We start from the raw sequence: 13,208 nt of genomic DNA, 5'->3' as shown, positions 1-13,208 counted from the left end.
TTTGAACGTCATCAGTACACAAAATAATAGCTATTGATTGTGCAAGACTTGATCAAGGACTTGATGAAGGGGTGTGGAAATATAGAAGGGCAATACAAAAGTACAGTGATTAGACAATGTCATTATCAGTGTAAAATAATCTTTTTATGAGTCATTCTAAAAATTAGATGTTATAAACTTATACAAAACATCAACTGGGTAATGGAATATTGGACCATACAATATTTAGTTAGCAGTGTTATGCCTTAACAGACCATCTGTAAGATACATTTTAGTTCATTTTTATGGGCCGTAAAGTGTTCACTAGCACCGTAAGGATTGTATAGCACCACTTAGTAGATATGTGCCTGTGTGCCATTGATGGCTGGTATTGCTGTCTCCTGCTGCACCTTTAATTTATTGTGAGCTCTTTGAGATTCATATCCTAACCTCTGATTTAACATACTTCTCCTATATTGACCAGGTATATATATGTTAGAAAATAAAGGAGAGCCAAGCCAATTATTACTTATTTTTTTAATAAATGCAGCAGTTCCGTAATTTACGGAAATACAATTATCTAAGATGCCGATTGATTCGTTCTCCTGTGATCAATCAGTTAAGTGCCTGCTTCCCAGGGCACCCAGTATGGCTGTCTGTTTCAAAAGAGGAGGTGCTGTGGCTTCCTACTGTACATGTTTGCTATAGCAACACAAGGAAGCTCAATACATTAAAAAAAAAAAAAAATCAGGCATAAATAGTGATTTTGTTATAAAAAGGCAGTATTATCTAATACTACACACCTAATATTAAAACAACACTCATTATTTTCAATTTAATGCTGTATTAATGGGTGCACTTTCATTGCTGTGATTAATTTAGATTGGGTTAACTATCTCAGTTTTTACCATCTTTTTATTGACATTTAGTTGTTCATTAAAAGGAGCTTGATTAAGTAATCAACAGATAATATAGTTGTTATAATATTTTAATATGCAGAGCCTACCAAACTAACCAAGCCTGGCAAACTAACGACAACTTCAGACAAACAAGGTATTTCATTTTCTACAATTATGTGACCTTTACATACTTATCTCTTATATAGTAAACTGTATATTAATAATCTGTTTTGTTTACGTTAAAGACATTTCACATTTAAGGCAGCTTTATCTTTCATTGTAATGTTTTGGTAACTTCTGTACTAGAGATATCACATAACCTGAAGGTCGACCTGTTACGTAAGACTGGTCACCTTTAATTGTGTTTTGGTTCTAACAAATATTCGTGTTTTAACAAAACGTAATTTATTTAATTTTTTTTACCAAATTATGTAAAACATCTAAAATTTGGAAGGAAAATGCTTAATTATCATAGTCAGGCTGTGAAAATGGTAGAAATAAGTTTCAAGTCATGAAAATAATTAGAAATATTAAATAATATAACTGTAAAACGTTATTATTTTTTTAACAAATAAGACGAGGAACACCTAGATATGGACACTTAGCCTGGTGTTGGGGTTTTACCTTTAATTCTAAATATTCTTTGACTTTTTACTGTTTTTTGGTTTTGTAATGTAAGGTTCTTGTAGCTTCTGACTACACATACCTGGATTTACCTATCTCAACCATTGTTAAATTTTCATTGGTAGTAATTGAGAATATTAGACATTGGCAATAGCAACTTTCTTGCTAGTAAGGCAACTGCTATGCCCGTATCATTCGATGCTCTGTATGTTAGGTAGAAATATATGTAGAATGGGACAGCAGATAAGAACTACTTTGCTCACCTCATTGTACGATTTTCCTACCTCCTCCCTTCTGTAAAACCTTAGACTCAATTAGTTCTTCACATTTATTTATTTTTTCTAGAACATGAAACATCCAAAGTAAAACCATCTACTGTAACACCACAGAAAGATAAAGGTGAACAATCAGCGCTGTCATTTATTATTTGTGTGCATAATATTTAAGTCTGACACGTATTTGAACATCATCAGAACCCAAAATAATAGCTATTGATTGTGCAAAACTTGATCAAGGACATGATGAAGGGGTGTGGAAATATAGAAGGGCAATTCAAAAGTACAGTGATTAGACAATGTCATTATCAGTGTAAAATAATCTTTTTATGAGTCATTCTAAAAATTAGATGTTAAAAATTTATACAAAACATCAACTGGGTAATGGAATATTGGACCATACAATATTTAGTTAGCAGTGTTATGCCTTAACAGACCATCTGTAAGATACATTTTGGTTCATTTTTATGGGCCGTAAAGTGTTCACTAGCACCGCAAGGATTGCATAGCACCACTTAGTAGATATGTGCCTGTCTGCCATTGATGGCTGGTATTGCTGTCTCCTGCTGCACCTTTAGTTTATTGTGAGTTCTTTGAGATTCATATCCTAACCTCTGATTTAAAATACTTCTCCTATATTGACCATATATATATGTTAGAAAATAAAGGAGAGCCAAGCCAATTATTACTTATTTTTTTAATAAATGCAGCAGTTCCGTAATTTACGGAAATACAATTATCTAAGATACCGATTGATTCGTTCTCCTGTGATCAATCAGTTAAGTGCCTGCTTCCCAGGGCACCCAGTATGGCTGTCTGTTTCAAAAGAGGAAGTGCTGTGGCTTCCTACTGTACATGTTTGCTATAGCAACACAAGGAAGCTTAATACATTAAAAAAATAATTAAATCGGGCATAAATAGTGATTTTGTAAGAAAAAGGCAGTATTATCTAATACTACACACCTAATATTAAAACAACACTCTTATTTTCAATTTAATGCTGTATTAATGGGTGCACTTTCATTGCTGTGATTAATTTAGATTGGGTTAACTATCTCAGTTTTTCCAATTTTTTTATTGATTTAGTTGTTTATTAAAAGGAGCTTGATTAAGTAATCAACAGATAATATAGTTGTTATAATATTTTAATATGCAGAGCCTACCAAACTAACCAAGCCTGGCAAACTAACGACAACTTCAGACAAACAAGGTATTTCATTTTCTACAATTATGTAACCTTTACATACTTATCTCTTATATAGTAAACTGTATATTAATAATCTGTTTTGTTTACGTTAAAGAAATTTCACATTTAAGGCAGCTTTATCTTTCATTGTAATGTTTTGGTAACTTCTGTACTAGAGATTTCACATAACCTGAAGGTCGACCTGTTACGTAAGACTGGTCACCTTTAATTGTGTTTTGGTTCTAACAAATATTCGTGTTTTACCAAAACGTAATTTATTTTATTTTTTTTACCAAATTATGTAAAACATCTAAAATTTTGAAGGAAAATGCTTAATTATCATAGTCAGGCTGTGAAAATGGTAGAAATAAGTTTCAAGTCATGAAAATAATTAGAAATATTAAATAATATAACTGTAAAACGTTATTATTTTTTTAACAAATAAGACGAGGAACACCTAGATATGGACACTTAGCCTGGTGTTGGGGTTTTACCTTTAATTCTAAATATTCTTTGACGTTTTACAGTTTTTTGGTTTTGTAATGTAAGGTTCTTGTAGGTTCTGACTACACATACCTGGATTTACCTATCTCAACCATTGTTAAATTTTCATTGGTAGTAATTGAGAATATTAGACATTGGCAATAGCAACTTTCTTGCTAGTAAGGCAACTGCTATGCCCGTATCATTCGATGCTCTGTATGTTAGGTAGAAATATATGTAGAATGGGACAGCAGATAAGAACTACTTTGCTCACCTCATTGTACGATTTTCCTACCTCCTCCCTTCTGTAAAACCTTAGACTCAATTAGTTCTTCACATTTATTTATTTTTTCTAGAACATGAAACATCCAAAGTAAAACCATCTACTGTAACACCACAGAAAGATAAAGGTGAACAATCAGCGCTGTCATTTATTATTTGTGTGCATAATATTTAAGTCTGACACGTATTTGAACATCATCAGAACCCAAAATAATAGCTATTGATTGTGCAAAACTTGATCAAGGACATGATGAAGGGGTGTAGAAATATAGAAGGGCAATTCAAAAGTACAGTGATTAGACAATGTCATTATCAGTGTAAAATAATCTTTTTATGAGTCATTCTAAAAATTAGATGTTAAAAATTTAAAAAAACATCAACTGGGTAATGGAATATTGGACCATACAATATTTAGTTAGCAGTGTTATGCCTTAACAGACCATCTGTAAGATACATTTTAGTTCATTTTTATGGGCCGTAAAGTGTTCACTAGCACCGCAAGGATTGCATAGCACCACTTAGTAGATATGTGCCTGTCTGCCATTGATGGCTGGTATTGCTGTCTCCTGCTGCACCTTTAGTTTATTGTGAGCTCTTTGAGATTCATATCCTAAACTCTGATTTAAAATACTTCTCCTATATTGACCATATATATATATGTTAGAAAATAAAGGAGAGCCAAGCCAATTATTACTTATTTTTTTAATAAATGCAGCAGTTCCGTAATTTACGGAAATACAATTATCTAAGATACCGATTGATTCGTTCTCCTGTGATCAATCAGTTAAGTGCCTGCTTCCCAGGGCACCCAGTATGGCTGTCTGTTTCAAAAGAGGAGGTGCTGTGGCTTCCTACTGTACATGTTTGCTATAGCAACACAAGGAAGCTCAATACATTAAAAAAAAAAAAAAATCGGGCATAAATAGTGATTTTGTTATAAAAAGGCAGTATTATCTAATACTACACACCTAATATTAAAACAACACTCATTATTTTCAATTTAATGCTGTATTAATGGGTGCACTTTCATTGCTGTGATTAATTTAGATTGGGTTAACTATCTCAGTTTTTACCATCTTTTTATTGACATTTAGATGTTCATTAAAAGGAGCTTGATTAAGTAATCAACAGATAATATAGTTGTTATAATATTTTAATATGCAGAGCCTACCAAACTAACCAAGCCTGGCAAACTAACGACAACTTCAGACAAACAAGGTATTTCATTTTCTACAATTATGTAACCTTTAAATACTTATCTCTTATATAGTAAACTGTATATTAATAATCTGTTTTGTTTACGTTAAAGAAATTTCACATTTAAGGCAGCTTTATCTTTCATTGTAATGTTTTGGTAACTTCTGTACTAGAGATTTCACATAACCTGAAGGTCGTCCTGTTACGTAAGACTGGTCCCCTTTAATTGTGTTTTGGTTCTAACAAATATTCGTGTTTTACTAAAACGTAATTTTTAGGTTTTTTTTTTTACCAAATTATGTAAAACATCTAAAATTTTGAAGGAAAATGCTTAATTATCATAGTCAGGCTGTGAAAATGGTATAAATAAGTTTCAAATCATGAAAATAATTAGAAATATTAAATAATATAACTGTAAAACGTTATTATTTTTTTAACAAATAAGACGAGGAACACCTAGATATGGACACTTAGCCTGGTGTTGGGGTTTTACCTTTAATTTTAAATATTCTTTGACGTTTTACTGTTTTTTGGTTTTGTAATGTAAGGTTCTTGTAGGTTCTGACTACACATACCTGGATTTACCTATCCAGGTACCATTGTTTTATTTTCATTGGTAGTAATTGGGAATATTAGGCATTAGCAATAGCAACTTTCTTGCTAGTAAGGCAACTGCTATGCCCGTATCATTCGATGCTCTGTATGTTAGGTAGAAATATACGTAGAATGGGACAGCAGATAAGAACTACTTCGCTCACCTCATTGTACAATTTTCCTACCTCCTCCCTTCTGTAAAACCATAGACTCATTTAGTTCTGCACATTTATTTATTTTTTCTAGAACATGAAACATCCAAAGTAAAACCATCTACTGTAACACCACAGAAAGATAAAGGTGAACAATCAGCGCTGTCATTTATTATTTGTGTGCATAATATTTAAGTCTGACACGTATTTGAACGTCATCAGTACACAAAATAATAGCTATTGATTGTGCAAGACTTGATCAAGGACATGATGAAGGGGTGTGGAAATATAGAAGGGCAATACAAAAGTACAGTGATTAGACAATGTCATTATCAGTGTAAAATAATCTTTTTATGAGTCATTCTAAAAATTAGATGTTATAAACTTATACAAAACATCAACTGGGTAATGGAATATTGGACCATACAATATTTAGTTAGCAGTGTTATGCCTTAACAGACCATCTGTAAGATACATTTTAGTTCATTTTTATGGGCCGTAAAGTGTTCACTAGCACCGTAAGGATTGTATAGCACCACTTAGTAGATATGTGCCTGTGTGCCATTGATGGCTGGTATTGCTGTCTCCTGCTGCACCTTTAATTTATTGTGAGCTCTTTGAGATTCATATCCTAACCTCTGATTTAACATACTTCTCCTATATTGACCAGGTATATATATGTTAGAAAATAAAGGAGAGCCAAGCCAATTATTACTTATTTTTTTAATAAATGCAGCAGTTCCGTAATTTACGGAAATACAATTATCTAAGATGCCGATTGATTCGTTCTCCTGTGATCAATCAGTTAAGTGCCTGCTTCCCAGGGCACCCAGTATGGCTGTCTGTTTCAAAAGAGGAGGTGCTGTGGCTTCCTACTGTACATGTTTGCTATAGCAACACAAGGAAGCTTAATACATTAAAAAAAAATTAAATCGGGCATAAATAGTGATTTTGTTATAAAAAGGCAGTATTATCTAATACTACACACCTAATATTAAAACAACACTCATTATTTTCAATTTAATGCTGTATTAATGGGTGCACTTTCATTGCTGTGATTAATTTAGATTGGGTTAACTATCTCAGTTTTTACCATCTTTTTATTGACATTTAGTTGTTCATTAAAAGGAGCTTGATTAAGTAATCAACAGATAATATAGTTGTTATAATATTTTAATATGCAGAGCCTACCAAACTAACCAAGCCTGGCAAACTAACGACAACTTCAGACAAACAAGGTATTTCATTTTCTACAATTATGTGACCTTTACATACTTATCTCTTATATAGTAAACTGTATATTAATAATCTGTTTTGTTTACGTTAAAGACATTTCACATTTAAGGCAGCTTTATCTTTCATTGTAATGTTTTGGTAACTTCTGTACTAGAGATTTCACATAACCTGAAGGTCGACCTGTTACGTAAGACTGGTCACCTTTAATTGTGTTTTGGTTCTAACAAATATTCGTGTTTTAACAAAACGTAATTTATTTAATTTTTTTTACCAAATTATGTAAAACATCTAAAATTTGGAAGGAAAATGCTTAATTATCATAGTCAGGCTGTGAAAATGGTAGAAATAAGTTTCAAGTCATGAAAATAATTAGAAATATTAAATAATATAACTGTAAAACGTTATTATTTTTTTAACAAATAAGACGAGGAACACCTAGATATGGACACTTAGCCTGGTGTTGGGGTTTTACCTTTAATTCTAAATATTCTTTGACGTTTTACTGTTTTTTGGTTTTGTAATGTAAGGTTCTTGTAGCTTCTGACTACACATACCTGGATTTACCTATCTCAACCATTGTTAAATTTTCATTGGTAGTAATTGAGAATATTAGACATTGGCAATAGCAACTTTCTTGCTAGTAAGGCAACTGCTATGCCCGTATCATTCGATGCTCTGTATGTTAGGTAGAAATATATGTAGAATGGGACAGCAGATAAGAACTACTTTGCTCACCTCATTGTACGATTTTCCTACCTCCTCCCTTCTGTAAAACCTTAGACTCAATTAGTTCTTCACATTTATTTATTTTTTCTAGAACATGAAACATCCAAAGTAAAACCATCTACTGTAACACCACAGAAAGATAAAGGTGAACAATCAGCGCTGTCATTTATTATTTGTGTGCATAATATTTAAGTCTGACACGTATTTGAACATCATCAGAACCCAAAATAATAGCTATTGATTGTGCAAAACTTGATCAAGGACATGATGAAGGGGTGTGGAAATATAGAAGGGCAATTCAAAAGTACAGTGATTAGACAATGTCATTATCAGTGTAAAATAATCTTTTTATGAGTCATTCTAAAAATTAGATGTTAAAAATTTATACAAAACATCAACTGGGTAATGGAATATTGGACCATACAATATTTAGTTAGCAGTGTTATGCCTTAACAGACCATCTGTAAGATACATTTTGGTTCATTTTTATGGGCCGTAAAGTGTTCACTAGCACCGCAAGGATTGCATAGCACCACTTAGTAGATATGTGCCTGTCTGCCATTGATGGCTGGTATTGCTGTCTCCTGCTGCACCTTTAGTTTATTGTGAGCTCTTTGAGATTCATATCCTAACCTCTGATTTAAAATACTTCTCCTATATTGACCATATATATATGTTAGAAAATAAAGGAGAGCCAAGCCAATTATTACTTATTTTTTTAATAAATGCAGCAGTTCCGTAATTTACGGAAATACAATTATCTAAGATACCGATTGATTCGTTCTCCTGTGATCAATCAGTTAAGTGCCTGCTTCCCAGGGCACCCAGTATGGCTGTCTGTTTCAAAAGAGGAGGTGCTGTGGCTTCCTACTGTACATGTTTGCTATAGCAACACAAGGAAGCTTAATACATTAAAAAAATAATTAAATCGGGCATAAATAGTGATTTTGTAAGAAAAAGGCAGTATTATCTAATACTACACACCTAATATTAAAACAACACTCTTATTTTCAATTTAATGCTGTATTAATGGGTGCACTTTCATTGCTGTGATTAATTTAGATTGGGTTAGCTATCTCAGTTTTTCCAATTTTTTTATTGATTTAGTTGTTTATTAAAAGGAGCTTGATTAAGTAATCAACAGATAATATAGTTGTTATAATATTTTAATATGCAGAGCCTACCAAACTAACCAAGCCTGGCAAACTAACGACAACTTCAGACAAACAAGGTATTTCATTTTCTACAATTATGTAACCTTTACATACTTATCTCTTATATAGTAAACTGTATATTAATAATCTGTTTTGTTTACGTTAAAGAAATTTCACATTTAAGGCAGCTTTATCTTTCATTGTAATGTTTTGGTAACTTCTGTACTAGAGATTTCACATAACCTGAAGGTCGACCTGTTACGTAAGACTGGTCACCTTTAATTGTGTTTTGGTTCTAACAAATATTCGTGTTTTACCAAAACGTAATTTATTTTATTTTTTTTACCAAATTATGTAAAACATCTAAAATTTTGAAGGAAAATGCTTAATTATCATAGTCAAGCTGTGAAAATGGTAGAAATAAGTTTCAAGTCATGAAAATAATTAGAAATATTAAATAATATAACTGTAAAACGTTATTATTTTTTTAACAAATAAGACGAGGAACACCTAGATATGGACACTTAGCCTGGTGTTGGGGTTTTACCTTTAATTCTAAATATTCTTTGACGTTTTACTGTTTTTTGGTTTTGTAATGTAAGGTTCTTGTAGGTTCTGACTACACATACCTGGATTTACCTATCTGAACCATTGTTAAATTTTCATTGGTAGTAATTGAGAATATTAGACATTGGCAATAGCAACTTTCTTGCTAGTAAGGCAACTGCTATGCCCGTATCATTCAATGCTCTGTATGTTAGGTAGAAATATATGTAGAATGGGACAGCAGATAAGAACTACTTCACTCACCTCATTGTACGATTTTCCTACCTCCTCCCTTCTGTAAAACATTAGACTCAATTAGTTCTTCACATTTATTTATTTTTTCTAGAACATGAAACATCCAAAGTAAAACCATCTACTGTAACACCACAGAAAGATAAAGGTGAACAATCAGCGCTGTAATTTATTATTTGTGTGCATAATATTTAGTCTGACACGTATTTGAACATCATCAGTACACAAAATAATAGCTATTGATTGTGCAAGACTTGATCAAGGACATGATGAAGGGGTGTGGAAATATAGAAGGGCAATACAAAAGTACAGTGATTAGACAATGTCATTATCAGTGTAAAATAATCTTTTTATGAGTCATTCTAAAAATTAGATGTTATAAACTTATACAAAACATCAACTGGGTAATGGAATATTGGACCATACAATATTTAGTTAGCAGTGTTATGCCTTAACAGACCATCTGTAAGATACATTTTGGTTCATTTTTATGGGCCGTAAAGTGTTCACTAGCACCGCAAGGATTGCATAGCACCACTTAGTAGATATGTGCCTGTGTACCATTGATGGCTGGTATTGCTGTCTCCTGCTGCACCTTTAATTTATTGTGAGCTCTTTGAGATTCATATCCTAACCTCTGATTTAAAATACTTCTCCTATATTGACCATATATATATATGTTAGAAAATAAAGGAGAGCAAAGCCAATTATTACTTATTTTTTTAATAAATGCAGCAGTTCCGTAATTTACGGAAATACAATTATCTAAGATACCGATTGATTCGTTCTCCTGTGATCAATCAGTTAAGTGCCTGCTTCCCAGGGCACCCAGTATGGCTGTCTGTTTCAAAAGAGGAAGTGCTGTGGCTTCCTACTGTACATGTTTGCTATAGCAACACAAGGAAGCTTAATACATTAAAAAAATAATTAAATCGGGCATAAATAGTGATTTTGTTATAAAAAGGCAGTATTATCTAATACTACACACCTAATATTAAAACAACACTCTTATTTTCAATTTAATGCTGTATTAATGGGTGTACTTTCATTGCTGTGATTAATTTAGATTTGGTTAACTATCTCAGTTTTTACCATTTTTTTATTGACATTTAGTTGTTCATTAAAAGGAGCTTGATTAAGTAATCAACAGATAATATAGTTGTTATAATATTTTAATATGCAGAGCCTACCAAACTAACCAAGCCTGGCAAACTAACGACAACTTCAGACAAACAAGGTATTTCATTTTCTACAATTATGTGACCTTTACATACTTATCTCTTATATAGTAAACTGTATATTAAAAATCTGTTTCGTTTACGTTAAAGACATTTCACATTTAAGGCAGCTTTATCTTTCATTGTAATGTTTTGGTAACTTCTGTAGTAGAGATTTCACATAACCTGAAGGTCGACCTGTTACGTAAGACTGGTCACCTTTAATTGTGTATTGGTTCTAACAAATATTTGTGTTTTACCAAAACGTAATTTATTTTATTTTTTTTACCAAATTATGTAAAACATCTAAAATTTTGAAGGAAAATGCTTAATTATCATAGTCAGGCTATGAAAATGGTAGAAATAAGTTTCAAGTCATGAAAATAATTAGAAATATTAAATAATATAACTGTAAAACGTTATTATTTTTTTTAACAAATAAGACGAGGAACACCTAGATATGGACACTTAGCCTGGTGTTGGGGTTTTACCTTTATTTCTAAATATTCTTTGACGTTTTACAGTTTTTTGGTTTTGTAATGTAAGGTTCTTGTAGGTTCTGACTACACATACCTGGATTTACCTATCTCAACCATTGTTAAATTTTCATTGGTAGTAATTGAGAATATTAGACATTGGCAATAGCAACTTTCTTGCTAGTAAGGCAACTGCTATGCCCGTATCATTCGATGCTCTGTATGTTAGGTAGAAATATATGTAGAATGGGACAGCAGATAAGAACTACTTTGCTCACCTCATTGTACGATTTTCCTACCTCCTCCCTTCTGTAAAACCTTAGACTCAATTAGTTCTTCACATTTATTTATTTTTTCTAGAACATGAAACATCCAAAGTAAAACCATCTACTGTAACACCACAGAAAGATAAAGGTGAACAATCAGCGCTGTCATTTATTATTTGTGTGCATAATATTTAAGTCTGACACGTATTTGAACATCATCAGAACCCAAAATAATAGCTATTGATTGTGCAAAACTTGATCAAGGACATGATGAAGGGGTGTAGAAATATAGAAGGGCAATTCAAAAGTACAGTGATTAGACAATGTCATTATCAGTGTAAAATAATCTTTTTATGAGTCATTCTAAAAATTAGATGTTAAAAATTTAAAAAAACATCAACTGGGTAATGGAATATTGGACCATACAATATTTAGTTAGCAGTGTTATGCCTTAACAGACCATCTGTAAGATACATTTTAGTTCATTTTTATGGGCCGTAAAGTGTTCACTAGCACCGCAAGGATTGCATAGCACCACTTAGTAGATATGTGCCTGTCTGCCATTGATGGCTGGTATTGCTGTCTCCTGCTGCACCTTTAGTTTATTGTGAGCTCTTTGAGATTCATATCCTAAACTCTGATTTAAAATACTTCTCCTATATTGACCATATATATATATGTTAGAAAATAAAGGAGAGCCAAGCCAATTATTACTTATTTTTTTAATAAATGCAGCAGTTCCGTAATTTACGGAAATACAATTATCTAAGATACCGATTGATTCGTTCTCCTGTGATCAATCAGTTAAGTGCCTGCTTCCCAGGGCACCCAGTATGGCTGTCTGTTTCAAAAGAGGAAGTGCTGTGGCTTCCTACTGTACATGTTTGCTATAGCAACACAAGGAAGCTTAATACATATAAAAAAATAATTAAATCGGGCATAAATAGTGATTTTGTTATAAAAAGGCATTATTATCTAATACTACACACCTAGTATTAAAACAACACTCTTATTTTCAATTTAATGCTGTATTAATGGGTGCACTTTCATTGCTGTGATTAATTTAGATTGGGTTAACTATCTCAGTTTTTACCATTTTTTTATTGACATTTAGTTGTTCATTAAAAGGAGCTTGATTAAGTAATCAACAGATAATATAGTTGTTATAATATTTTAATATGCAGAACCTACCAAACTAACCAAGCCTGGCAAACTAACGACAACTTCAGACAAACAAGGTATTTCATTTTCTACAATTATGTGACCTTTACATACTTATCTCTTATATAGTAAACTGTGTATTAATAATCTGTTTTGTTTACATTAAAGAAATTTCACATTTAAGGCAGCTTTATCTTTCATTGTAATGTTTTGGTAACTTCTGTACTAGAGATTTCACATAACCTGAAGGTCGACCTGTTACGTAAGACTGGTCACCTTTAATTGTGTTTTGGTTCTAACAAATATTCGTGTTTTACCAAAACGTAATTTATTTTATTTTTTTTACCAAATTATGTAAAACATCTAAAATTTTGAAGGAAAATGCTTAATTATCATAGTCAGGCTGTGAAAATGGTAGAAATAAGTTTCAAGTCATGAAAATAATTAGAAATATTAAATAATATAACTGTAAAACGTTATTATTTTTTTAACAAATAAGACGA

General features: G+C 31.9%; 1 protein-coding gene across 50 annotated transcripts in view; it reads left to right on the top strand.

Moving 5' to 3' along the window:
* TRDN (triadin) overlaps positions 1 to 13,208 on the top strand; it is a 798,289-nt gene that overhangs the window by 486,672 nt on the left and 298,409 nt on the right. For 49 of the 50 annotated variants that reach the window (XM_075597200.1, XM_075597198.1, XM_075597218.1 and 46 more), the window contains 13 exons: positions 979 to 1,032; positions 1,848 to 1,901; positions 2,934 to 2,987; positions 3,803 to 3,856; positions 4,893 to 4,946; positions 5,766 to 5,819; positions 6,856 to 6,909; positions 7,725 to 7,778; positions 8,811 to 8,864; positions 9,680 to 9,733; positions 10,769 to 10,822; positions 11,639 to 11,692; positions 12,729 to 12,782. In XM_075597200.1, coding sequence (XP_075453315.1) covers positions 979 to 1,032; positions 1,848 to 1,901; positions 2,934 to 2,987; positions 3,803 to 3,856; positions 4,893 to 4,946; positions 5,766 to 5,819; positions 6,856 to 6,909; positions 7,725 to 7,778; positions 8,811 to 8,864; positions 9,680 to 9,733; positions 10,769 to 10,822; positions 11,639 to 11,692; positions 12,729 to 12,782 — 702 coding nt within the window. The remainder of the gene's footprint in view (positions 1 to 978; positions 1,033 to 1,847; positions 1,902 to 2,933; positions 2,988 to 3,802; positions 3,857 to 4,892; positions 4,947 to 5,765; positions 5,820 to 6,855; positions 6,910 to 7,724; positions 7,779 to 8,810; positions 8,865 to 9,679; positions 9,734 to 10,768; positions 10,823 to 11,638; positions 11,693 to 12,728; positions 12,783 to 13,208) is intronic. The other variant, XM_075597208.1, reaches the window with a different exon arrangement.

Source organism: Ascaphus truei, chromosome 4 (assembly GCF_040206685.1).
Source record: "Ascaphus truei isolate aAscTru1 chromosome 4, aAscTru1.hap1, whole genome shotgun sequence".
Classification (NCBI taxonomy): domain Eukaryota; kingdom Metazoa; phylum Chordata; class Amphibia; order Anura; family Ascaphidae; genus Ascaphus; species Ascaphus truei.
This window is presented reverse-complemented; position numbering and strand designations above follow the sequence as displayed.